Below are 26,300 nucleotides of genomic sequence, written 5' to 3'. Positions count from 1 at the left end.
ACTAAAATCAGAGAATTTACTGAAAAACTGTAATTGAAGAGCAGTCAAAATGAGAGCAGTTTGGAGGATGGGATTAGAATCCAAAACTAATTATATAAATTGGGGAAATAGCCTGAAATCAATATGATAAAACATGACTTGCAGGATTATACCAGGGGAAAAAAAAACATCCCAGAGTTTAAGATAGAAAGGATGCTGTGCTTGTACAAGGCAGGAAAATGACAGAGTTCCTCATACTTAAGGCTGTTAAAGAGAGAATGGTCATCCCTTAGTCTCCATGGGGACTTAGTAGGACGTGAAAGTGCATTTTCTTCACCTTTTAGCGAGCATCCCTTTGATGCTCACACACAAGCTTGCTTCTTGGGTTCTCCCTCCTTCTGTACCCACAATTTGACGTGGCCCTTCAAAACCATCCCCTTTTCCTCTGGTCTCTCTCTCTTCCATATCCTATAACCTTCTGCTTCAAAAGCACTGTCCTGCCCTTCCCTTCTGGCCACATCTCTGCACCAGGTTCTGCCCTCCCAGCTTCTCCTGGACACCAGCACCATTTACATTTCCTTCCAAGTCCCCTACTGTTACCTCTGACCTGACCACGCGTGGCTTCCCCTCCTGATTCCCTCCTCCCACCTCTCAGTTAAGCCCCTCAGCCCTTCTCTCTGTGCCCAATCTGCTTCTGCCCATGGGGCACTGCTGGGCAGCTGGCTTGCCACAACGCTTCGTCTGCCATGCTGCGTTCTGCAGCAAAGCACCTACACTGACACTTGAGGTTAGACCCCAAGAGGAAACCACTCTTGGAGGCTGAGCTCAGCTCTGGTAGGACATCCCTTTATGCAGTGAGCGCAGACGAGAGGTTACAGCCACGCTAACTGGAGAGCTCAAACATCAGCTCTATTGGCAGCCCTGCATGGAAAAGTTCACATCATGTCTATATTCTCTGCATGTCCATTTGGCCAAGTCCCCCCTTCTGATACAGGCCAACATGCACTTCCTCCGCCAACCACCTCCCAAACAGCTCTTTTCTAGCTACACCTCCCAGGACACTCACCTTAAAGGAGAGCTTGGTTTTGCTTTCAGGCTGTTTCCATATAATGAAGCTGACAACAAGAACAAGGATGGCAGCAATAATCCATACAGCCTTTATCAGAATGCTCGGCTCAAGGGCAGTCAGGATACAGCTACCCACGATAAGGAAACCTGTGAACAGACACCAAAAGCTTACCGATTCTTTTTTTAGGAACAGGAAAAAAAAAACAAACCAAAACCACAAGCAGGCAAAGCAGAATCTGAAAGCTCTGCAAACAGAATAGCAACACATGAAAAAACTAACTGTAAGAGACATGCCCTTCCCCCTACACACACACACGCCCCATCTGTTGATTTCTTTTCAAGTAATAAATTTAATCCGTAGATCTTAAGTTATTTTGGCCATTACAAGAGCTCATCAAAATTACAGCCAGGAGGTGAGCCTTCCCACCATGGTGAGTACAAGGACCTACCAGCTGGCTCACTGCCCAGTGCTTACCAATGATGAAGGTTGAGACGTTCACCACCGAGCCAGAGAATTTGGAAGGGTCCGAATTTGGGGGACACAGTATGGCTTTGAGGGAACATTTCTCCTCTTCCTCTGGCAGAAATCCAGCCTGTGACTCACTGGTGCTCACAGACTCATTGTTATCCGTCTCCTCTGTTGTCCTAGCCATCTGGTATGCCAAGTTAGGCTGCTCTGGCTGATACCTAGGAAAAGGGAAATGAAACAAAGAGCATGTTGGTTTGGTGCAGGTACTGTTCGTTTGAAAGCCACACAGATAGCCATGGCTGCACCCCAGATCACTAGAGCACTGGAACAGGCACACATAATGTCTACACCCTTCCGTTTCAGGGGGAAATCCGAGGAATAATGTCATCATAACGTGAGCAAATATGGTCAGTTATTATCACCTTGGTTGTAATGTCAGTGTTTTTCATAAACCCTATCATCTGTGTCACCAAAACGTGATCGGGTGACAGCAGTGAGGACCAGAGAAGAAAGCGGCAGAGGGACAGACAAATGGTCATAACCAGGCCGTCGGGTTATCTGTGGCAGTTCAGCTCTTGTGTTTTGGCACGGAGGTGGCTGAGCTAACAGCTCAGCAGATATCGCACCCCGGCAGCTGCTGATTGCACCCCATGGCGACATTCCTGGTGCCCCATCCTCCTCCATCCCAGCCTCTTCTGCTGGCTTGTCTGCTGCCACATAGGGAAGGAAGAGGTGAACGAAGAACAGTAATTTTTTGTTGCCTGTGTGGACAGCACCTCATTCAACAGGGCCCTGATGCACAACCACATGGATCCATAAAGAAAAAACACTCTTCCAGCCTCAGCTCTCTTTCACAGAAGGTTTTGCCCATGACCCTCAGCCACAAGTCTGACTAAAGGAAAGGGCCATTTTGAAAGACACCTCAAAATAGGTCCTGTGGTGATGTGTTTGCAATGAGGGCATTTGTGAAACACTGCAAATTGAGAAATGCAGTGAAATCCCTGGCTCCAGCCACAGCAGGGTATTAGTGGCAGGACCTTACAGCTTTGGAAACAATTCAGCTGCTACTTCATTAGGCAGCCAATGGGGCAGCCAAATCACTGCCCAGGCTGCTACAAGACAGGCTGTCAGCTCTGCAAATCTATGATGGGGAAAATACCATACAATGGGTACAGCAGCTTGCTAAAATAAATTAAGAAGCCATTTACAGCTGTATGGAGAAGACGGGACTGGGAAATCAGAGGAAAAGTAAAAAGGGCAAGGAGAATCATCAAGGATTTTCAAGGGGCAGGGTGGACAGCAAAGGCACAGAGTAATGGTATCACAGTATACAGCGTTGGCCCTTCACTTGCTGCAAGACAGTTCTTAGTTCAATGCATTTGCTGTGAGCAGGCAAAAAGCCTCCACCAGACTTTGAATAAGTCATTGAACACAAAGGTATTTTTCAGTAACACGATCTTCAAAATACAGTCCTCATGGGTCGAGTGCTGTTGTCCATGAGGTGCCAAGCAATGAAGATACTCAATTTTCCGTTTAGGTTAGGGAAGCTATGGGAGCTCAGCACTTCTAAAAGACATGCACTAAGGCACTGATCCTGCAAACACAGGCTCAGCTTTTTTGCTGCTGCTAGACTTCACCTTGAATCGCCTTTCAAAAGTAAGACGACCTGAAAATGTATCCCCAGTAGGAACAAGAGTGGTGATGATGCAGGCATCCAGGACCACCCATCTCCCATTCCTACATGTTGGCATATCTCCCACGTCATTCAAGGTTGACCACAGGAGAGGCATGGACCAAGGGTTAACCAAGTTCAGAGGACCCCCTTGCAGATCCAACTAGCACAACGCCCCATGAGCTTAAAGAAACAAGTTCTTCACATGCTTATAGCTGGAGATGTTAATGGTTTAACTGGGTCTATGGAAACTATGAGGACATCTGATCGCTCTGTGGATTTCTGTCTGTGGTACAAGAGAGGCTGTTTCTACACGCATACCTCAGTACCAACACGCAGGCTGCCACCAAGGAGTAAGCCAGGAGGGTCCCGATGGACATGAGATCCACAAGATCTTTCAAGTCGAAGAGAAAGGCCATAACAGCTGTAGGAGCAGAGGAAGGTGAGAGAGGGAAGAAAAATCAGTAACACAGTATAACATGCACATCTGAGGAGTGTTAACGACAACGCAGCACACGTGTGACTGTTGCTCAGGACTTGGCTGGGCAGCTTGAGCTGACCTGAGATGGCAAGAGGCAGGACTTGGTGCATAAATACCACGAAACTCGCTGGCTGTCCCAGCACAGCCTCACTAGCCGGAACCAGAGAAACCATTTACTAGTAAATGCCAGCCTATTTGTCTCATATGGGTACGTTCACCCAACTAACAGCAATGAGCAGGTGTTTGAGCCACAGCCTCGTTGCCGGAGTCCCCCCCGCACAGCTGCAGCACCCCCAAGGCCACAATTGTCTCCTGGAAGTAGCTAGAGGGAACAGAGGACGGGCAGCACCTCGCTCCGGTGCCTCAGCTCAGCTGGGGCGAAACCAAGCTTGTGCACGCAATGCGGCCAAGCATCAAGGAGAGCATCTTGAGTTAGCATGCCTCATCGTGGGGTTTTACAGCAAAAGGTATAGACTCCCATCCCTTAGGGATTACCCCGCTTACACACCCTCACCAGGCAACCCCTGGTTGTACAGACCTTTGTATAGAGGCCTTCAGAAGGAGAAGCAACTAAGCGGAGGACAGACGCCACAGTCAGACATTCAGGTGACGCCACTGGTCGTATGAGAGCGCAGGGATCTCGCAGCTGAGCCTGGCCCAGCCTGTCCTCAACGCACCGCCTGGAGCCCAACAACCAACCCAACCTTTAAGCTCGGCTGGCAAGTGCTGCCCCTGCAGCTTTGTGTGCACCTTGGTCCTAGGCGCTACAGACCACTCTGAGGAGACCTGAAGGGACTGCAAGGCATATTTTTTTTACTTTATCTGCTCTTTTTTCGCCTGTCTGGACCCGAGGCCACCTGAAGAGGAAGGTGCCAGAGAAGCAGCTGAGAGGAGGCTCCATGGGTCCCAGCGGCAGGGGTTGAGCCATTTCACAGGAGCTCAGAGCACACGGCGGCAGTTCAGCACCAACTCCCCACAAGACATGGCATGTTCTCACACCAACAGCTCATCCCACATTTGCAGCAGAAGGTAAAGAGGAAGCAGCAAGGCTCTCCTCTTTGCTAGGCATCGCAAGGAAGGGGGCGGTTGCGAGAAGAGGGTAAGCCACTCGTCCTTGCCATTTGGGAGGTTTAATTCCCATGTTCCTGGGAGCCGGGAGAGGGAAGGGGAGGACGGGACAGCTGCCAGCTGTGACTAAATGATTAACGAACGCCTGTGCCACAGGGGCCATCTGCCTGTCTCCGGCTGCTCTGGCGTCTTCTGCCGAGCTGCTACCCACAGGTGGTGCGGTGTCTTCAGCCAAGCCAGGCCAACAGCCACAAGGATGCTGGGGCACCGCTGGCTGCCACCTTGCAGGGGGTTAATTATTTTTAAGGCTGGCAGAGCACCCAGGGAGTGGATGAAGGCAATTCTTGGCATGAGACAGGATGTCAACAATGAGCTCTGAGAAAGAGGGACACACAGCGAGCTATTCATGCTCACCCAGCCCCCCCAGGGTATGCCCTGGAAACCCAGGGCACGCTCTGGGAAGTCGTGCTGTGCGATACATCCGATTAGTAAGTGGGCTAGACTCAGGCAGACTTATCTGCCCCTAGGATGAGCTTATGTCTCTGTTCCACGCGTTCCTGTAAGTCTTTGGATCTTACCTGCAACGGCCCCTGATGTCACTGTTGCGATTATTGGAGTTTTTCTCTTCTCGTTGACTTTAGCCAAAAATTTAAAGAGAAGCCCATCTTCTGCCATAGCATAAATTATTCGAGGCATTGGAAACATGGAGCCGAGGAGACTAAGGACACAGAAGGGGGAAATAATCTACTTATATCACCTCCTGCTGAGCACAGGCACACAAATGAAAGCAAGTTTATAGCAGTACAAACACAGAACAGGTAGCTTTCATTCACTTCAGCTTCTCCTTCAAGGGCTCCCTCTGCACACTCCTGTTGCTGATAGCTGGTGACTGAGGTGCAGCTCTGAGATTCTGGATACCTAAATTTAGCCATGGGGCATGAAAACAGCCTAACTTTCAGGTAGCAAAATAGCTGTAACTTCTATGAGCCTCTATGATTGCTCACCTAACTGAGTATGTCTAAGCTGATCTGAAACAATAGGTCTCCAGAGTGCAAAAGAACATTACATAGTTTGCCTCCAGCCTGCCCTGCCTCGCATCCAGATGGCTGTCCTGCAGGCAACCTGCAGACAGACAGCCCTGGATACAGTAAGCCCCATATGCTCCAGAAGATGCATCCCGCATTACCTGACACAAGTCTGCTCTCCACCCAGCAGGGCAGGATGTCTTGTGGGCAAACCATGCTTGCACTGTGGAGTTGCCTCCATGACTTAGTCACTGAATCCATTTACATTCCAGAGATGCACCTGCTGGGTCTGCTGCTAAGATGGGAGTTTCTGAAGTGATACTGGTCATGTGCATCTCTGAAATCTATCTCAGGGTGAAATCCTGGCCCTTTGGAAGTCAATAGCTCTGAATTTCATCCCTGGTCTGGGCTCCCTTGAGCTTCCTAGGGGAACACAGTGAAGGCAAAGCCTTGACATGCACCATTTTTTAAAGGAGCTGGAGATACATGTTTGCCTTGAGAGATGCACAAAGGAAGAGTAGTGTCTCACCTCGTAGAAAGCGCACACAAGGAACCGACAGCCACTGCGTAATTGGCTCCATCCCAACCCACATACTTAAAGGCATTGGGTAAAGGGCTATTGGTATCCAGCTGGTAGTAAGGCATCATGAGTGTCAGGGCAGCTGACACGCCAAAATAAGCCACAAAGCAGATGAGTAGAGATGCCACGATGCCAATAGGAATGGCCTTCTGAGGGTTTTTTACCTCCTCGCCTAGAAGAAAGAAATTGAAATATCAGCTAAATGATGAGCAAGAACTTTATCCCAACCTAGAGCATGCTGGCTGGGGCTTCCAAAGGCTCCGTGGGCAGCAAGGCGCTGTCTGACCGTGTGGAGCTGCATGCTGCCGATGGCCCGCCCCAGCCTGTTGCTCCCACTTCTGCTGCTCCTGTCACTCTTTCTGACATAAACATTTGTAGAGGCCTTGTAAACTCAGGCACAGAAACGATCCGGATTAAAAGCAGTCCTTTTCCCAAAAAGGGTTATTTTTACCTCCAATTACTTCTGCTATCCCACTGATGATGCAGCCTCAAGAAGAGTTCAATGATCACAAGCGATGGGACAAGAAATTATTGTGCAGTTGTAGGGCAAATCCTTGGGTAAGCATTTCAGCTAGTACCTCCACCAAAACTACTACACAGTGAACACAGCACCATAGGTGCCTAGGTCCAGGGAAATGCAGACTTCACATAGCGCCTGGAAACCATACGGATCTTTGAAAATCCTTCTTAAAAAAAGGGACTCCCTCTAATTTTTATGGAGATTTTTCAACAACCAAGTTGGGATGAATATGTAAAAAAAAAAGAAAGATCCTCAAAATTCAGGGACTGATTAATTAAGAAACAGCTTTGAGCCTTCCCTGTCCTCCAGAGCTGCTCTTCTCTGAAAGCAAGAGTTCCTGAGGTTTGGCATTTCAGGAAGATGAACCGATAAGCAGAGACCCATACACCTATAAGTCAAAGGCAGATGAATGTGTTTCTCCTGCAAGGAGAGGCCCTAGGGCTGGCTGGAGTAACGGAGCCAGCACTTCTCAAACTCCTTGGAATAAGAGGCAGTACTGCTTCATCTGTCTTTGTGATGATCTCCTCCTCCCTCTACTCCAGCTTTGAAGCAATTCAGTTCTTGCCAAATATGAAATTAAGGATAATCCTTCCTTTCTCCAGGTAACTGAGATTCTTCTTAGCCAGGAGAAATACGATAATGCTTATGGTTTCTCTCTCAGAAGAAGATCTCTGAACCTTTGGAGATGAAAATTCCCCCTTATTTTCAGGTACAGTTTTAGGCTGCAGATGACTCTCCAGAGGCTCCCCCTTTCTCTGGCCCTTTAAATATTCCAAGCCAGTGGAGCATCTTCAGCTGAAGGCACTGAAGAACCCTACTCCAGAATAACCTGTTGATTAAAGCATATTCTGGAGTTAGAGGTTAAAACTTCACCAGTCATACAAAGCATCTGAACCTGGGCCTTCCCTGTTTGCCTAATTGGTAAAGCTGGCTGTGTCTTCTGTGGAGTCAGACCTGGTTAGTGTCATCAGTGACCAACCATGGGACTGGGCCTGCAGGCAAAGAAGGGAGAAAGCTCATTTTGTGGGTTATACAGTCTAGCTGCCTGCCACAGCAGCTAGAAGTCAACACTCAAGCACCCAGGGACTTGGACATACTCGGCACTTTGAGTATTAGGAGCAGCTGAGCCAAAAGTATATTCTGGGCTGAGGTTCAGAGGGATGATGAATGCAGTGCCCTGAATTACTCATTATCTGTGCTGTGCAACATTACTGAAAGCCAATCTACCAGCAACCAGGTTCATAACCAGAACGAAGACATCTTCTCTCTTACCTGTAGTAGCAATACAGTCAAATCCCACGAAAGCATAAAAACACGTGGCTGCCCCTGAGAGGACTCCTTTCCATCCATAGGGCATAAACCCTCCAACACCGTAGAGCTTTTCTTCCTGTGTTTGACTAAAAGGCAAGGCACTGGGTTAGAGATCATCCTGCCTAGGTGGGGGTAACAAAACTATTCATAGAGCTCATAACAAAATCCAAAGCTGGAGTTCGAAGGAACACACTCTCTCTTTCACACGCTGGCATACAAATACCAGGCAAAACGCTAAGCCCTACCCGTTGCTGAGCTTTGGACTGGCCTGCAACAGCCTGGGGAATGCACGGAATAAAAATGGTTCATGGTTTGTTCCCACCACCTGTTTTTTGGGGGCAGATAAAAATGTCTTGGCTAAGACAGGGAGAAAATAGCATGAATATTAAAATTCCTCTCCTGATACTACTGCATGTGTGTGGATACACATATTAATTTAAACACAAGTTTTTGAAAAAGCACAACATGTAATTCTGAAAACGGAAGACTGAGAAAAGTGTAAACCATCCACTTTTCACCTACGCTGGACTCAGATAAAGTGTAGGTGAGTAGACATCAGAGAGCAATGCAGGGTGCCATGACTGTCTAAAATCCACCCAATCCTCCATATTCAACTTCAAAATTCCCTGTGCCAAGTTCATAGCCAAACCATGCTGGCGACCCTGAGGGAGGAGAGGAGCCTGCATCCCTGACGCACCAAATGCTTTGCTGAGCCTCATCCAAAGATCATTCCAGTCAACAGATGGACACCTACTAATCCGAGTGCACTCTGGATCAGGACCCCGGATCCATGTGCCTGTGTTGAGTCATGTATAACATACCCTTCAGTTCAAGTGACTTAGGTCACTTTTTCAAGGAAAAGCCTTTGTAAAGATGAATTAAGGCAATTAAATTAAAGTAAATCCCAAATCTGCAAGCCTTATCAGGTGTAAGCATCTGAACTCTATCGTAGAAGCTCTGCTGAGACTTAGATGAAAACAGGCTTGTTATTTGCAGAAATAGCACAACCCAAATGTGGATTACTCCGGAAATAAAGATAAAGTAAAGTAAACCCCAAGCAGTTTTTACAAAAATAGTAAGTGCTGTGGGTCAAAGAGCTACAGTTACACTTTGAAGCTATTGCACTAATTACTCCTTGCATGGGAATAGCAGTACGGAAGGAGGGGGGACCTTTCCTATAGAAGCAATTTGTTTGCAGCAGATTGAATTTTGCAGAGAGGCTTAATAAGCAGTTTGTACACAAGCCAAACTTGACCCATGCAACATTTATGAATCTCTCCAGTTTTTGCCAAACTGTGCTTCCTTGCAGGCCAGCATGAAGGGTTTAGATAGCAAGCCAGGACTGAGTTGATGTATGTGGAGATATTTAAAGGCCCTCATTCTGTGTTGTACAGTCACAAGCAAAAATGAACAGCCTTGTATCACTGGCAACCCTTGTAAACTCCTTAATTTTCATCTTGTATAGGAAGACAGGATTTTGGCCAAGTAGCAAAATGTCATTAAAAATGGATTTGTGATATGCTTGCTGCAATGCATTAAAATAATCTGCAACTTGCCTTCATTTTATTGAGGCGTTTGGGACAAGGTCTCCAAAAGGTCCAACGGTATTTGCCCAAGTGTCCAAAGAAACTACAGAGCTGTACTTGGTCATGGCTTCATACAGGCATCAGAGCCAGCCTGGTGTAGCCTTGAGTAGGAGGTTGTCTGAAAAGCTCTTTTCTCTCAAATTTGGATGCCGTATTGGTCTGAGGCTGGAAATGGTCAGTTCTGCAGCAGGGCCCACCTTGACGCAGCCTACCTCCTATCAGTTTCAGCCCATCAGCACAGCCTGCTTTCAGCAAACGCCCTCTGAAACCAGCTTTGCCTCCAAGGAGGGAGCCATCCCATTCACTGGTTTTCTAAATCACTCCACAACCCCCCCCATAAACTTGCCATTGAAAATGCATCCATTTCAGAGCTGAGAAGAAAAGATCCAACCTACTTGTCTCCGTAAATGCTGTGGCTGGTGTTGTAAATGTCCTGTTCCGTCAGCTGCCAGTTTTTAACAGACCCCTTCACGAAGCCAGAGACCATGACAAAGCCAAGGACGAGGATGTTGATGCAGGTGAACACTTTGTTCACCAGGGCAGATTCCTTCACGCCAAAAATTAAAAGCCCTGGGGAAAAACGGCAGATAGGCAGTCAGGTATTTCGCCACCAGCTGCAGGCACTGGGGGCTTGCAGAGGTAGCCCAGCTCTGTTCATGCTGTGCTCTGCCCAACTTATCACACCTCATTTCTCCACAAAGCCAAGTAGCTCAGGGAGGTCAGGATTAACTCACCCAGAAGGAGGACGAGGACTCCAGCCCAGACATTACTACTGCGGGATGTGACACGCCTTCCCACCCAGCATGCCCATTTGGCACGTGCCCCTGGTCAAATGCTTTGCTTCCACAGCTAAGCTGCTTCCAGTGCTTTCAACACCAGCTCTGGTCACCTCATGGTGCTACGGTGTGCCACATAGACACAGCCTCAAACTCCACCTAGAGACCTGGAGAAAGCACCCCAGGTGTTTTTCTTCACGAAGGAACATTGTCTTAGAGGTCTTGGCCACACGCAGAAGTTATGAACAACATTCAACTTTCCTTAGAAGCAGGGAAAAATATGAGCAGGGACTGAAACTAGGAGGACAGCTACTCCTAGTGCTGAAGACACAGAAGAAGGTGGCATCTTGGGAATTCTGCTCCCATTTAAATCAGTGGAAGCTTTGCCAGTGAGCTCAGCAAGAGCAGGATTTCAGCCTGTGGTGTTAAGAGCATCCATCTGAAGAAGAGCACGTTTACAGGCTTTGGCAACCAGCCTCTCACTGAGGCAAGGCTCGGCTTCTCAGAACGACAGCCTCTGGCAACTCGCATTTGCTCTTCAGGTGCCTGATTTTCAAAAACTCAAACCTTTAACCCAAATCTAAGAAGGCGGCTGAGGGAGAACGTAAAAAACTTCACACAGGCCTGAGGGAGAAGAAAGGCACAACAGGGTGTCCTTACTGCTACTCCAAGACACTTCAAGGAGAGAGGAGCATCCTGTGCATTGGCCTTTCCTTTTAAAATAGGAAATAAGCTAAGACAGCCACATCAGGGAAGTGTTTGATAAAACTGTGTACCTGCCCAGGAAAACTTGTAAGGTACCCTGTAGAAATCTGAAGCTCAAGACAGTGCAAGCAGAAATAAACTTATAGCGTTTACATCTGGGACTAAAGCTGCTCATTCAGCAGCTTTTTGTAGAAAAGAATGGTTTGCGTTCTTTATTAAAATCCAGGGAATTTGCTCCATGCAGGGGAATAAAGCCGTTGGTAATCTGTATAATTTTATGGCTCGGTAGTGCTGAAATGAGGCGTCCTAAATTTTGTAAATTGTATCTGAGGTGAAAGACCAGATTCTAATTTGAAACTAGAGCAATTCCTATTATATACAAATGAACAAAGAGGGAAATCTTCTCTCCAATTCAGATGTAGTCCTGAAAACAGAGGGCTGCTATTGACTTCAGCAGTTCTTGATATAATCCTAGATCCAAATGCAAACCCAGATGCCAAAGTATCCCTTGCTTATGAAGCCTGTTCCCATGAGCACAGCTCACGCTGTGAGATGGCCATCCTGATCAGAGTAGGAAATGTCACGATAATCTTGTTGGGGTGACACCCCAGCTTCTGCGTTCTGGAAACCAGAGGGGTACATGAGAAGTGTAATTTTTAAAATTTGCCTAAATTTGGCAATGCTTTGCAAGATCCAGTTGAAGAAGTGGTAAAAGTTCAGGATTTTAACTTTACAAATTTTCAAAACTTTTCCAAATTCTCATCAAAGCCGTGGCACATTTTTAGAAAAAAAGAGGACCTGACTGTTCATCACACATTTATTTCTCTGGAGTTTTGCACTCACTGCTGCAAACTGAAGCCCATATATATTTAAAAAAAAACCAAAACAAAACATGAGGTTGTTACTGAGTCCCTATTTTTTTTTTTCTCACTTTCCTGGCTCAAGGCACTGAAAATTGGCAGATTATCAAAGAGGGAGTAAGGCTGACGGAGCAACAGAATGAAATTCTTGTGTAACAGGATTTGTGGAGGGAAGGATTAAACTTCCGTACCTGATTGAGGATAACGAGTCATCTTTTCTTTACTTCCTTACATAAAATTTGATCGAAGGTTTTAAAAGCGGCTCAAAAAACATCAAGAATGCTCCCCTCTAATTAAAAACCTTGTAAACAGGCTATGCCCTGTGCTAACTCCACAGCAGCAGGTCAATCTAACACTTGTAGCAAAGAAAGTCTTTAATATGTTGTCCAAAATAAATCAGGACTTTGTGCCTATTCCAAAAGCAAACAATGAAATTACAGAAGAAGGAGGTCCAACACTCACAAACCCCTCCAAGGTTTTACCTGTTAGGATGATGATTATCACCACAGCGAAGATGTCTGGGTATTTTGCTAGCACTCCAGGAGCATCCATCGTCATGTATTTTTTACAAAATTCTTCAATATGCTGGCCTATGATTTCATCAAACGTCGCGCTCCAGGCTCTGGCCACGCTCGAGGTTCCTGTCAGAGAACAGAAAGGATACAGATCACCCTTCGTGGCTGGCACACGTTCCAAACGGGGGGCACCTTGCACAGCTTTTTGCCATAGAGGGCCTCGAAGCAACCTTGCATGGACTTCCCAGGTGCTGGGAGCAACCTTTCCTCTGCAGATCCAGCCCGCAGCCTGGATTCATGCCTGGCATCTGCTTTGATGGTAACACGCACAGGTGGTGGGTCTCAGACTCCTACTCAGCTGACAAGATAAAAAAATCCTTATAGTGGTTTGGCTTCTTAGTAAATCTTGACTTTGCCTTAAGATACAGCCTAGACTGACTAGGTTGGACGGTTTGGACTAGGTTTACGGTTGGACTTGATGATCTTAGAGGTCTTTTCCAACCTTAATGATTCTATGATTCTATGGCTTTTTCCTTATGTCCCCAACAGCCTGAACTTCCCCCAAACCTGGTAATTTTGCTACTAGAGAGGTCTGAGTCTCTTCTCATACCAGCAGAAATCCCTGGCAGCCCCGGTGGGGTGACGGCAGCCCAGGCAGAGGGACCTTACAGAGGCAGCCGGCCTCCGGCAGTGCGATGCTGCAACACCAGAGCCTGGACCGCAACATTCGCCCAGCTCTGCAAGCTCTGCGCTCCAGCAACACGCAGGTCTGCTCCGACCTCCGGTGTAAAGCATCCGAGCAGGATAAAGACTCAGATATCATTTACAGGTTATCTGAGCATAAGTCAGCCTATTGCAGGACGCTGATGATCCCAGCAAGCGGCACGACTCCTGCAGCAAGTGCTTAGACATCCTCCTCCGGAGCCGCTGTTTGCTGCGGTTCCCGAGAGCACCAAACCACGCACAGCTTGCCAGGGTGAGGACTCAACCTGGGGTCTCAGGATGACCAAGTCCGGGACATTGTCTGGGCCAGAAGAGTCATTTCAGAGAACTGAAATAGTAACAACGAAGAGCTACCACCAGACAGTGACAGCACTGGGTAAAATAAGAAGGTTTGGGTAATAGCCAACTTCTCCCTCTCCTGCGTTAAAGTGGCTATCATTATACTCCCGATGTCTTATACAGTACACTATATATAACAGCATCTAATTGCATGATATAATTACTACTGTACATAATTACCTAGTTACAAAAAAGAGGTTGGTTTTGTTTCAGTTTGCAGAGCAATTCCTCAGAGGAAGCCGTCAGGGCCCCCTTCTACCTAGAAGAGTTTGTCCTGACACACTCACCTGCAAGCGGGTGTTCAGGTCCCAACTCTGGCACCTGCAATCGTGTCAAACAACGTCCGTGCTCACCTACAGCTAACCCCTCTGCAGCAGCGGTGGGCAGCGCCTGCAGCAAAGCTGGGAACATTCATTCCCCCAATCCAGCTCGGCAACAGTATAAAAATAAGCTGCAGAACAGACCTGTTCGGAGACTCTTCTGTTCACTGAGACAGCAAAGTGCACAGTGTGAATGTTTTTAAAGAGATGGGACATCAGCGCCATCAGTTTAATCTTGAAACACTCCAAAAGTTATTGTATACCACATTACAATTTTTCAGCTTAAGTTTGGCACGATTTGAGGGAAGAAACTATTTCTTTAGTGCTTTTTTTTTTTTGTCCTGGCTCTAATATTTCATGTTCTAGGACAGGAACAACCTGCTCCTGCATGTGTTATATTAGATGCCAGTTGCTTGGATGCCAGTTCCATGTAACTATCAGCCGTTTATCCCGAACTCTCTGTAACCAACAGCCTTGAGGCAGCAGGAGAAATCTGACATTCTTCCAACATTGCAGACACCTGGATAATATCTTACTGTTGCTAGAGAGCGCGGTGCAAAGACATTCGGCTTGTATCCAGGAGGATTTACTAGTTCTGGGTCAGCATAACCTCGCCAGATCGAGCTGGCTCCTGCCCGCAGCACATGGCTCCCCGGAGAGCCTCTGAGCTCAGCTGCAGGGCTCGCTGCAGGAACAGGCACAGGCGAGGACGTCACCACGTGCCCCAGGAAACCCCAGCAGCAGCTACTCGCCAGGGATGCTGTAACTCATCGTATTAGCAGCTCCCACCAGCTTCCAGTTCCTGAAATGCTTCCCACAATCTGGCATGGTTCCCCAAACCCACAGCATCCCAGAAGAAAGTTCACACCAGATCCTGGTCCTGGACACCTTCTTCTTTCTGTCTAGACCACAAACCATCAGTTGCACACCCATTTTTGCTCGTCACCCACCTCCAAGACCCCACACCAGTCTTCCCCCAAGCCAAGTCACTTCAATTAATTACAAGCTATTGGCCACTCATCCCGGGACCCCAGGATTTCTTTTTCCACCCCCACAATACTTTCTGAGAACCTCAGTGTGAAAACACCGAGTTGGCCGAGCTCCTTACAGATGCAAGCTCCTACCACCCCACCTGGTTTCAGTGGCACTGTTTGGCATTTTCTGCAGCACAACTAAGAAAAAAATTGGCTTTCTGCCCCTCTAAAACCCCGGTTCTGAACTGCAGCATGTGCCTGCCAACATATCTTTCTCCTCCACACCCCTGAACCTGTTGGAAGTTGTCCTTGCTCACAAGAGGGGCAATTAGCATGGGGAGAAAGGCTGCGTAAGATAAAGAAAAGAGACCTGCTATAGCTCGCATCCTCCCCCAGTTGTTTTTCCTGCTTAGCCAGCCTTTCTCCCAAATTATGAGGAAGTCAGTTGCAAACATGTGTTTTTATCACAAGACTGAATTAAAAGTAACAAAGTTGTGTTTGAACACATTCATGGCTAATATCTACTTATTTTTTACTAAATTTTCTGCCTTATGATAATACACTGAGTAGCCAACTCTGAAATAAAAACTGAGGCATTGGTTCAAAAGCCATTATGAGAGGACAAAAAAAAAAAAAAAATCTCAGAAATACCAGCCTCAGCCCAGATCCTGGGAATGTAATGTTCAGTATGTAGATCTTTTCATCATGCATTTGCAGAATCGGTTTGGGACAGCATCCACGGCTATGTCAGTCATTTTGGTGGTCCAGTATCATGGTGAGAAGGGCCACATAACTAACTAGATGAGGAGCATGGAGGAGACAATTTATCATTACCTTTCTGGAACAGAAGATAAATCACCAAGAAGTCTGTTCAATTTTTCTACATGTAGCCTAAGCAGAGTCCATTTTAGAAGTCTGGAGGAAATTATATGCTTACTTTTTTTAAAAACTATTTTTATCCCCTCCTTGCAGTGAACCTGATTCATAAGAGAACCACAGGACTCAGATATCCTAAGGAGATGAGTTTAATTGACTCTGGCTTTTCATCCTCCCATTTCTTATTAAAAAAAAAAAAAAAAAGGAGGACGAAGAAAATGTTTCAGGTAGCACACAGAGCGGAGCCAGCACGATCTCAGACAAGCAGCTGCTACGTCACTATATTGTTCTTGATATGATCTTACCGTCCCCAGCACCATGGGAACTAATCTCCAAGGTAACACTTACACACCCCATAAAATGCATTTAAAAAAAAAGCCCTCCCTTTAATAATTTAGCGTAACGTCTGTTTTCATTTTAACTAGTAAGTCTTCACTCCCAACTGGCAAGTTGGTTGCAGCCTTACAGGCATGATGACAAGCAGTGTGCCCAGAATGTGCTTGAAAAGACACGAATCCTTAATTAGCAAAGTGTGGCTTAGTTTTTATGTATCAGCTGAGTTGTACGCTGTACGATCTGAGCTTGATCCAAGGCCTCTCCTAGTGGGAGTCAAGGGCTTAGAAGGGATTTGGTTTGGATGTTTCAGAGACTGTGAACCTGCAGATCACCCTAAGCTTAATCCTGCAGCCATTCACAAGACAAAACTCTGATCTCCAGATACTTTAAACAGGTCTCAAAGGGACCAGGAATTAACCCTTGATCAGCCAGGAGTACAGATGTTGCTACGTAAAAGCATCCTTCCGTCAGCGGCTTCTTTCTCGGCAGAGGGGACACACTTTTGCTCCCTGGCAAGTGTGCAGCAGCAGGGGATGTCAAAGGGATGACGTGGAGATTGAGAGGAAGTCACAGCAGCAATAAGCCGGCTTCAGCCCACAGCACACCACTCACCTCGCCGACTGACAGGAGCCACCAACAACGCTCCCCGCAGACAAGTCCTGAAATCCTCAGTGAGTGCAAGAGTGCAGCGTCTGTTTTGTAACAGTAACGCAGGCGCCCAAACAAGGCTGATCTTACAAACTAGACTGATCTTACAAACTAGGCTGCCATCCTGGACTAAAGCCAGGGTCTCGCAGCGCACCCACCATACTTACCGATAACATAGGAGAGGATTAAATTCCACCCTGTGATGAAGGCCCACAGCTCGCCCACGGTTACGTAGCTGTAGAGATAAGCTGATCCCGTCTTAGGAACTCGAGCACCAAATTCTCCGTAGCAGAGTCCGGCCAGCACTGAAGCCAAGGCGGCAATCAAGAAGGAGATAACGATGGCAGGTCCCGCATTTTCCCGTGCCACGGCTCCAGCCAGTACATAGACACCTGCACCCAAAGTGCTGCCTACGCCCAGAGCCACTAAGTCAAACGTGTTGAGGCATCGTGAGAGACGACTTTCTTCTCGAGTGCAGTCCACATTTTTCCGGCGAAGAAGCTGGTTTCCAAAATTGATAATTTTCTGACACTCCATCTTTGTGTTTGGGCCTGCAAGAAAGATGCTGCCATCATTACCTGGACTGGGAGACCCCCTGAAACAGCATCACTGCACAGGTACACTGCTACAGCCCTCTTACATTTCAGCAAACGAATCTTCACACTTTCCACTTTTTTACATGGCAAAATGTCTCCTTCGGCATTTTACCTAGGCTTAGCACAGGGAATTAAAACAGACAAAACCAAAGCATTTTCTGCTGCAAAGCATTTCTCAGGCTGCAAAACCTGCGCGATCCCGGGAGAGACGCAGCACTTCACTCGAGCTCCCACCCCGCTCCACAGCCACCCTGTCCACAGACAAGTGGACAAGCCAAAAACGCAAAGCCTGTCCTTCAGATTTCAGAGTGGTTTTCCTGGGCTGGGAATTAAAAAAAAGACTGATATATATATATATATTAAAAAAAAATTATAAAAATTATATATGTATACACGTACTTATATATATTTTTTAAGTCTCGGGGTGAACTAAGAAGTGAGCATTACATCCCAGAATAAGGCGCCACCCGTGCTACTCTCCCTAGGGCACAACACGACCATGTGCCACAGTCAATGACACCATCTGCAGTCAAACAGACCCACTGGGACACTTCCCCTCTCTGAGCTCCAGCTCCAGCCACAGGCAGCAGCACAGGCTGCTGTTGCCTACAACTGTGCAGGCTGAAACAGATATAATTTAGGAAAAAGGACATGCAGAATCAAGTTTAACTTGGTTACGCTGAGGCAAAGGCTCAAGCTATTTTGCATTTGCAATGACTGAAGTGAGAGCACAGTGGGGCTCCCTGCACTTCCCTGTCCCACCCAGGACAGAAGCACTGCAGGACGGGGGTGTTTAATGAAACCGGGGGGCAGGGTTTCCAGCCGTGGTTCCATTTCAGCAACTGTGTATGGACCTGCTGGCATGGCCAAACAGCGGCGTGCAGCGGCTTCAGCGCGTGAGCAGCTCAGGTGCAGCTCCCCTGCTTGGGACTTTGTGATGGGATTAGCAGCAGGGTAAAGCAAACCCCTCTCTGTGGAGGGATCCCTCAGGAAATCCTTCTGGAGCTTCTCTTCCCATGCAAGACACATATCTTGCAGTGCTATACCATGGGAAGATATTGCTATGCAACTCATCAAGCCTACAATTTCGACCATCTGCATAGGCGTCCACCTAACACAGACAGTAACAGCACTCATTAAAAGCTACAATCAGTCAAACCAGCATGGCCAGCAGTGGGGTCAGCTCCTCGAGGACATCTGTGGAACCAGTGCTGTTAGGGAGTCTGTCCCTTCAAGATTTATGTCCTTGGACACAGCCCAGGTATGGATGTTTTGTCTTACTCTTTCTGAAAAAAATTAAGTATGTTGCTTCAAAATTGTCCTTGCCTTTAGAAAGCGGTTAGAGAGCTCCTCCTCACAGCATTACCTGAATCCGCGAGCACAGCATTAGAAGGAATTTCTTGCTTTTTACACTGCCAAGTCTAGCCCCAGTTGTCACAGGCAACCATGGCATAACACGAGGCCTTCCCTTAAAAATTTCTAGGTGCCTTATCTCCACTGTTGGAAAGCTCCACCAACACTCCTCTACTCTCCAGCCAAAATGCTTTAGTAGGCAGCGTTTATTCACATGCCCTCGTGCCAAGAACGGCCTTTCCCCACTCAGATGGTTACCCCAGTGTACCTTTAGAGATCAGTCATAACCTCTCAGCTTTCATTTGGCAAAGGCAAGAGATCCAAGCCTGAAAGACACGAGCAGTCCCTTGCCCTGTCTGCAACTACTCAGCTCTGAACCACCCTCTGAGCAGAAGTACATCCCATTAGCACCCTTCTACTTGTTGCATCAAGAGGAACCATCAGAAGAAGCAACAAGGGCATCCCAAGAGCAACCACTAAGAACTCCAGTGGGTATCTCCTCTACCAGTGTCTGTTTTCCTCTCCCTGGAGTCTCTTTTGTACCGAGCCAGTTTCCTATTAGTCCTCATCTTCTTAAATAACTTCCTGAGTGGCACCCCGTCAAAAGCTTTACTCAAGTCAAGATAAAGGCGAGCTATCATTCTTCCTTTTAACCTTAAAAGTGGGGGAAAAAAAAAAAAAAAACACGTCCCCCACCTTCTCTGTGCCTCTTATTTAATAAAACTGTCAGGTGAATCTGCCAGTCTCTCACCTCTTCGCTCTTCTCCAGTCAGTGGGTACCGCCTCCTACTTTGACAGAGGTTTCACTTTGCTGGTTCACTGCCGTTTTCATGCCCTGGTTCTTTCTGATTACCTGTCCCTGACCCTCCCACTGGCCACTTTCCTCAGTCCAGACTCTGCCATCCCACCTTCATCCCAGCATCATCCGTCCTCATTCAGAATTTGGCAGTTGGATAATATGATGCTCTCGACAGCTAGGATGTTTCCGTAGGACCTACTGGATTACTCCTAACTCATATACACAGAAAAACACATACTAAAATAAAGCAGTGTTGGGGGAGCTATAACAAGGCATGTTCTTCACCTTGAATGGGCCTCCAGTGAAGGAGGTCCGACACTTGTGACAAGCACCAAGAAGCTTTGAACGTCCCCACAGAACCACACTCCAACCAAAGACTACAGGCGACCTAAGCCAGAGCAACAACTGGCACTGACAACAACCTACCATGCTTTTACAAACAGATTTGGCTCCAGGCACAAAATCACTACCGTAAGACCTGCATTCAACTGTTTAATGCCCATTAGCATTTCTGTTCTGAGCATAAGAGTACTTTAAACGTGAATGTCCCAGTTGTCCCCATTTACCACGCTTTGGTTCACACTGCAGAGAGCTCGTGGAGTGGACAAACCCGATATTACCAGGACGAACCTAAACCTGAGGACGCTGCAGGGGCATATGTAACACACCTCAACGCCTGACGGGTGCTCAGCCCACAGGAACAGCTACTCCAGAATAACCTCCCATGTAAGATGTGTCGTACAGACACCAGATTCTCAGCAGCAACTGTTTTGCTCTGCAAATCCACAGGCTGCCTGGACACAGCCTACAAGGATGAAGGGCATCTTCCATCTCAGACTGCATCCTGTAGCTTCAAGAAGCACCAGCCTGATATCCACACTGCACCAATACGCCCAGCTTCGAAAGCAGGGCTTTCAAATGTTTCTTCATAATTATGGAAAGGGAGAAAGGTTCTTTTATTTAGATGCAATGCTGGACTGAGGCATTAACTTTCCAATGCATAGTACCTTTTATACCAATAATGGAACAGCAATATACATTGCACACTAACATGAATAGTATGTTGAGAACAATGTGTAGGCAAAAATATTGCTAAATGCAATTTACAGTATGGTCAAGTGAGATTGGTACTTCATCAGCTCCAGCTAAAACCCAGTGTAAAAGGTGGGAAGATAGATGCTAAGAAACTTAATTAAGTGAGTCAGCTATTAAATCCAATGCTTCAGTTTTGTCGCCACAGCATCAACTACAAAATCAAAAATCCTCTTCATTTTTCCACGATACCAGTCATAAACCCTGGCTTAAATCCCTTTCTCTCGGCCTTACGCTAATTGCCCTACTATGAGAAAGTAATTACAACTGCAGGAACAAGGCTGAGGATTTACAAGTTCCACCGTGTCAGGAATTGTCTCCTCCACCAACAGCTCTCAAACACGCTCCCGAAAGACACGGATTCAGACTAATGGAGAAAGGTTTCAGGCCAATCTTACAAAAATCTCATTTGGTGAACCATGGGAATTCCCAACACACACAGAGAGGGAAAACTATTTTCTCCCTTCAGAAGGAAGACAGACCTGTTTACCTAAGTGTATTCATACATCAATTCACTCATGCACTCTCCTTCCCCCTTGAAGCTTACCCAAATCCAGGTCAGCCAGGATTGCTTTCAGCTGGACATCTGCCCACCTCCCCAAAAGCAGGGACAGGGCAGTCCTGAACTTTGAACTGGGGTAGGATGACAAGAGCACTGCACTGGAGCATCCCCTATGAATTCCATTGCTTTCTAGCGCAACACAAAGTCCTAGGCTTTGCTTAACTCCCACCAGAGTGATGCAGAGATCCTGTCGATGCCTGCATCGTACGAAGACCACAGCGATGGGGCTAACTCATCCACCCTGCCCAGCGGCTGCTGGAGCTCCAGGAAACAAAGAGGATCCTAGTGCTGTGCACCAAGAAAAAAATGCTACCGAAGATACAAAAAAAGCCCTCCAAAACAAAACAAAGAAATCCCAGCCGTAAACTGCAGCCTACTATGAGCAAGATACCCACAGGAGATGTGTTAATGGATTTATTTTCCAAGTCTGAAAGTCAAGACCAGTTTGACTCAGAACCAAACTCTGGATTTCAGGACAAACACGGGTTTATTCTGCAGCACAGAAACATCAAGAAATGCCAAAGGATGGTGAAAGACAATTCTTGCTAAGTCAATATTTATGGCAAGGTTTAGACATTCAATGGCCTGAACAGAGGAGTTAGACACAACACAGAAGAATATGGGAGAGTCCCAGCTGAGGCTATTAATAAAGACAGAAAATGGAAAGGAGGTGGAAAGATGGCCCAGCTCAGCAAGAAGCCGAGTGATGAGCCAGGGAGGTCTGCAGAGATGCAGTGCAGCTGGACAGGGCTCACCTGCCCTCTGCACAGAGCCTCTGGGCAGGCCTGGATGGACCTCTGAAGCTGACTTGGACCAACCATAGGGGAATACTGGAGAAGCTCGGAGGAGATCTTCCCAAGACATTTCACCCTGGGTGAGGCTACAGGTCCAGGCCTCCCCAAACCTCAGTGACTTATGCATTGTTTTGTGTTCCTCAGGGTTTGCACCTCCAAGTTGACATCAACCTTGCTGAGCATACTGGGTTTCATCCTGCAAAGTGCTGAACATTTCCTACATGGAAAATCAAGGTGAGGGAGGAGGGTATCTTGCAGGATTGGACCACGCATTGTGCAGAAGGAAAAGGTTTGTGATGTGTACTCACTCATCAACATGTGGGTTTCTACAACGCCCACATGACAGGAATGGGGCTAACCCTAAGAGCTAGGTGGCACCAATGCTTGCTTGCAGTGTGTAAGTAACCTACTGTCCCCATACACAGCACAAAGCTCCAAGGAGAACATGCTCTGTGGTGAACAAAAGCAAAAGGCAGAGGTCAGGCTGTGCTGATATTATCATTGTCTCAGATGTGCCTCCAGGTGGAGGTGGACCAAGGTTCCCCACAGGTGAGAGCCACTCTACCTCCTCCTTCGACGACCACTGACACCCAAGGAGCTACGGATGCTAAGACTCTTCCAGGATTTGGCTCAAGGCCTCTGCTTCAAAAACGTACTGCCTAACAGTAACGGTCGATCTTTTATTTCCTACCTAGCCATTTAACTTAAAATTTAACTAAACCCAGTATCTTGCAAAACAAACACGACTCAGTATTCCCAAACCAATGGGAGTTTTATCTCTGCATCAAACATGAAGGCAGATCTGATACCCGATGCCCTCCCTTGCCACACACATCACGACAAATCACTTCTTGGCCAAGAACGGGGCTGGGGAAGGGCAATGTCCCCAGGAGAGAAACAGCCCCTCGCTGCAGGGACGGAGGATCAGGGCACCAGCTTGGCAAGGTTTTTGGCGGCGGGGGAACGTAGGATTTATTCATTAAAAACAAAATAAATCTAGTGAATTATTTCAAGCTTATATATAACTCAAGAGTATCCCACAATAAACTTATTTCAAAATGATTTCAGGTTGAAGCTCCCTCAGGCATACCTACAGGTGTTCACAGCTGTACTATGGCTATCATGAATAAAGCAGAACTGCTTTTTGTGGATAATTTGTTTAGAAGGGCTATTTAATTATGACAGACCTAGAAATTAAGGCCAACATCCTGCAGTTGGCTTAATGCCAGCAGACGATGCTATTCTGGCTGATCTCAAGATCAAGATATCAACTTCATCCTGCCTCAAAAGCATCAGAACATCTGAGTGTCTCTCTCGTGAATAAAATACCTCCTACGGCCTGCAGATAACAGACGGGGAGCTGGGTGCAGGGCACGGTACCCGCACTGCAGCCGTGTTCTGCATCCCTCGCACACAGCGCTGTCCTTCATCTCACAGACGACTGATCACCATCCTAAGCATCTCTTACATGTTTTTGTTGCTTTTGAAACAGCAGGTACCAAATCAACCTTTCACTTTCAATTATATTCACTGTAGCTTGGCAAAGAGACCTTCAATAAAGACAAGTGGGATTTTTTTCAGAAGAACGATCTTTTGGTTTAGCAGGATGCAGTACAGGGGCCATTACACCTCTGCCCAAAACCTTTGCGCTGATATCATTTGTTATCTTCGCAATTGTATCAAAGGGTGATTTTGGTGGAGATTATGATTTTTCCCTCCTTAGAAGTTGGATCCGGCTGTGATCTCGCTTTCTGAAACAGCCATTCTTGCCTTTGAAGTGAGGAAATGTGTTCTGGGCTGGTTCCTCTCACTCCCACTCCCAACCATACTTGAAACGATGGGCCTTTTTTTGAATGTACGGTCAGCACTCCTGTGGCATACCACAGTCCTAATCACATAAAACAATATAATTTATTCCAGAAATGTTACCAGATGGTACATAACCATCTTCAAGTTGAGGAAACTTGATCTGAATGAACGCAGATTAGCTTTCTTCTGCACGCACCTAGCTCTCACCCCTGCTTTAGATCCGGTTTCTCCAATGAGAAACACCAAGCTGCAAGCCCCGGCTGCTCAGACCCTGGGTAGGAAATGGCTTTACCCCAAGGCTCTGGGCACCTTCACGTTTCAGCAGGAGCCAAGGGCTTTGGGAGCGGTGGGAAGCAATGACGCACCTAGATAACCTAGTAGGGCGGACCCTGGGGCAGGGGCCACATCCTTGGGTGAAATCCTGTCCCACTGAAGTCGACGGCAAAGCTTCCACCGACTTCAATAGGGGGTAAATTCCACCCACTGCTGCTGGTCCTTGTCTTTTATTTACAGTGCATTTTATGTTTGTTACTTTTGTTCCCTGTCCAAATTCTTGTGCCTTGACTTGTATTGTATTTTCAAATAAAATAAGATATTCTTCCTCCTCTTATCTAATGGTTAACACACCTATTATATCAGGTTGATAGATTTCCTTCCCCATTAACAACATTTTAAAAAGGGACATTCTTCAAAACAATCCCATAAGAAAATAAGCAATCTTGCATCTGGTTAACAGCAAAAAGTAAACCATAACAAACATCTGTCCAGCTAAACACAAAACACTGTGTGTAAAAATAAGCTGACAGGGCACCATTTTACATAAGCAGTACTATCACTTCCTAAACAATTACAATTTGTTTCAGCTTCTGAAAAAACACTCCTTATCTATTTCAAGGCCTTGCTGCTCCTGAGAATTTTCTTCTCCCATTTGCAGAAGAGCATAAAATTAAAGCCAATTATACAGAACAAGGAGTTTTCTACTAAGGAAAGAAGAAAACCCAAGCCTGACCATGCTGCACGTCCAATGAACTCCCTAAGCACCTCCTCAGAGGAAGCACAAGCAGAAATCCCCACTCAACATTGTCCCACACACGGCTTATATCCATTTTTAAATACGTGGAAACCTCTACTGCCATCAGTACCCTTCTCTCACAAAGTGATGTCCTGTGGACAGTCTCATTTTTCCTCAGCATCCTTTTGGTCTTCCCTGAGGCCCTTAGGGACATGGTGTAGTGGGCATGGTGGTGTTGGGTTGACTGTTGGACACGATGATCTTAGAGGTCTTTTCCAACCTGTATGATTCTATGATTCTATGATTCTAAATGTATCCCCCATATAGCTGTACCATCACTGCTACTAGGCTGCAGAACAAAGAGCTTGTGCATATGCCATGTTGGTATGTTTGGCAAACAATGTGGAATGGGTTTGGCCCTCAATTTTTAGTTTACACACGGGTCAGCTCCCTGAACAAGCATATAGCGATGATGCCAACTTTCTGATCAACACACAGGTAACAAACCCATTTAGGAGCCTTTCCAAAAGGCTGATTTTGCTACTTCCATCTCCGAGGTAGCATCATTCACAAAAGAGTCCTTTGCAGAAAAAGAAGAGGTGGAAAACCTCAGTTCCTACTACTGCCGTTAGCACTACAGATAGTTTTGGGGTGTCAGATTTGACTGCAGACTCCTGGATGCAAAGAGGTTACATTGTAAGGGACCAAATCAGAACCACTGAATGCTTTTTGAAGCATCATTCAGAAATACAATGAGGAAAGTCAACAGTCAGCGAGGCACGTCAGCCCCAGGTGCGATCCATTACAGTATAAAGCAGGAATTGTGTCAGATATGTCCTTCCAAAATGTCTTGCCTTGGAAAATCTCCAATGTTTTGTTACATTACTCTGCAACAAGTGATGGAGCAGAGACAAGACAGCTACAGCAGATGCTGAGCTTTCTCCACGAACATTTGAACACCTATCTCAAGACTTCTAGAAAGAGAAGCATGGCATCAGACCCTAAGGTGCATTTGGCTGTGTCCTCAAAGCTGCTGCAAGTGTCCCTATCAGCTGTGCTGGAAAAGGCAGGCAGCTTAGAGAGGACAGCCTTGGGACAAGTGCTGAGAACCAACTCAGAGGCTGCGGTCGTAGCCATTCGCAGATGCCTGCCAGCAGGGAAAAGGCTGATGAACCTAACGCTGGCATGACCAAGCGTTAGCATTATGTGAAGCTGGAAGATACCCCACAATAGCAGCAGTAATGGCAAGGAGTCCAAGCCAAAAGCCACCAAAGTAACTGCAATTCTTTGCATCGGTTTCACTGTGTGTAAAGGGATGCTGTCCTGCTTAAGTATTTTAACCAAGCAAGGAATGTCTTGTCCGTATGCTGTTACTGTTCCCTTCTTGATTGTCATAATTTTATTTTTTATTTTTCACATGTGCGTATGTATGCATATATCTCCATATACATT

At 46.7% G+C, this 26,300-nt stretch overlaps 1 protein-coding gene across 2 annotated transcripts in view; it reads right to left on the bottom strand.

Moving 5' to 3' along the window:
• Positions 1-26,300, bottom strand: part of SLC7A1 (solute carrier family 7 member 1) — a 48,982-nt gene that overhangs the window by 8,153 nt on the left and 14,529 nt on the right. For both annotated transcript variants that reach the window (XM_075139832.1, XM_075139831.1), the window contains exons 2-10: positions 16,999-17,382; positions 12,583-12,741; positions 10,155-10,329; positions 8,135-8,259; positions 6,292-6,514; positions 5,316-5,455; positions 3,510-3,612; positions 1,523-1,734; positions 1,046-1,194 (exon numbers count right to left, since the gene is read on the bottom strand). In XM_075139832.1, coding sequence (XP_074995933.1) covers positions 1,046-1,194; positions 1,523-1,734; positions 3,510-3,612; positions 5,316-5,455; positions 6,292-6,514; positions 8,135-8,259; positions 10,155-10,329; positions 12,583-12,741; positions 16,999-17,368 — 1,656 coding nt within the window. In that variant the 5' untranslated portion in view covers positions 17,369-17,382. The remainder of the gene's footprint in view (positions 1-1,045; positions 1,195-1,522; positions 1,735-3,509; positions 3,613-5,315; positions 5,456-6,291; positions 6,515-8,134; positions 8,260-10,154; positions 10,330-12,582; positions 12,742-16,998; positions 17,383-26,300) is intronic.

The sequence above is a fragment of the Calonectris borealis genome, chromosome 1, assembly GCF_964195595.1.
Source record: "Calonectris borealis chromosome 1, bCalBor7.hap1.2, whole genome shotgun sequence".
Taxonomy (NCBI): domain Eukaryota; kingdom Metazoa; phylum Chordata; class Aves; order Procellariiformes; family Procellariidae; genus Calonectris; species Calonectris borealis.
This window is presented reverse-complemented; position numbering and strand designations above follow the sequence as displayed.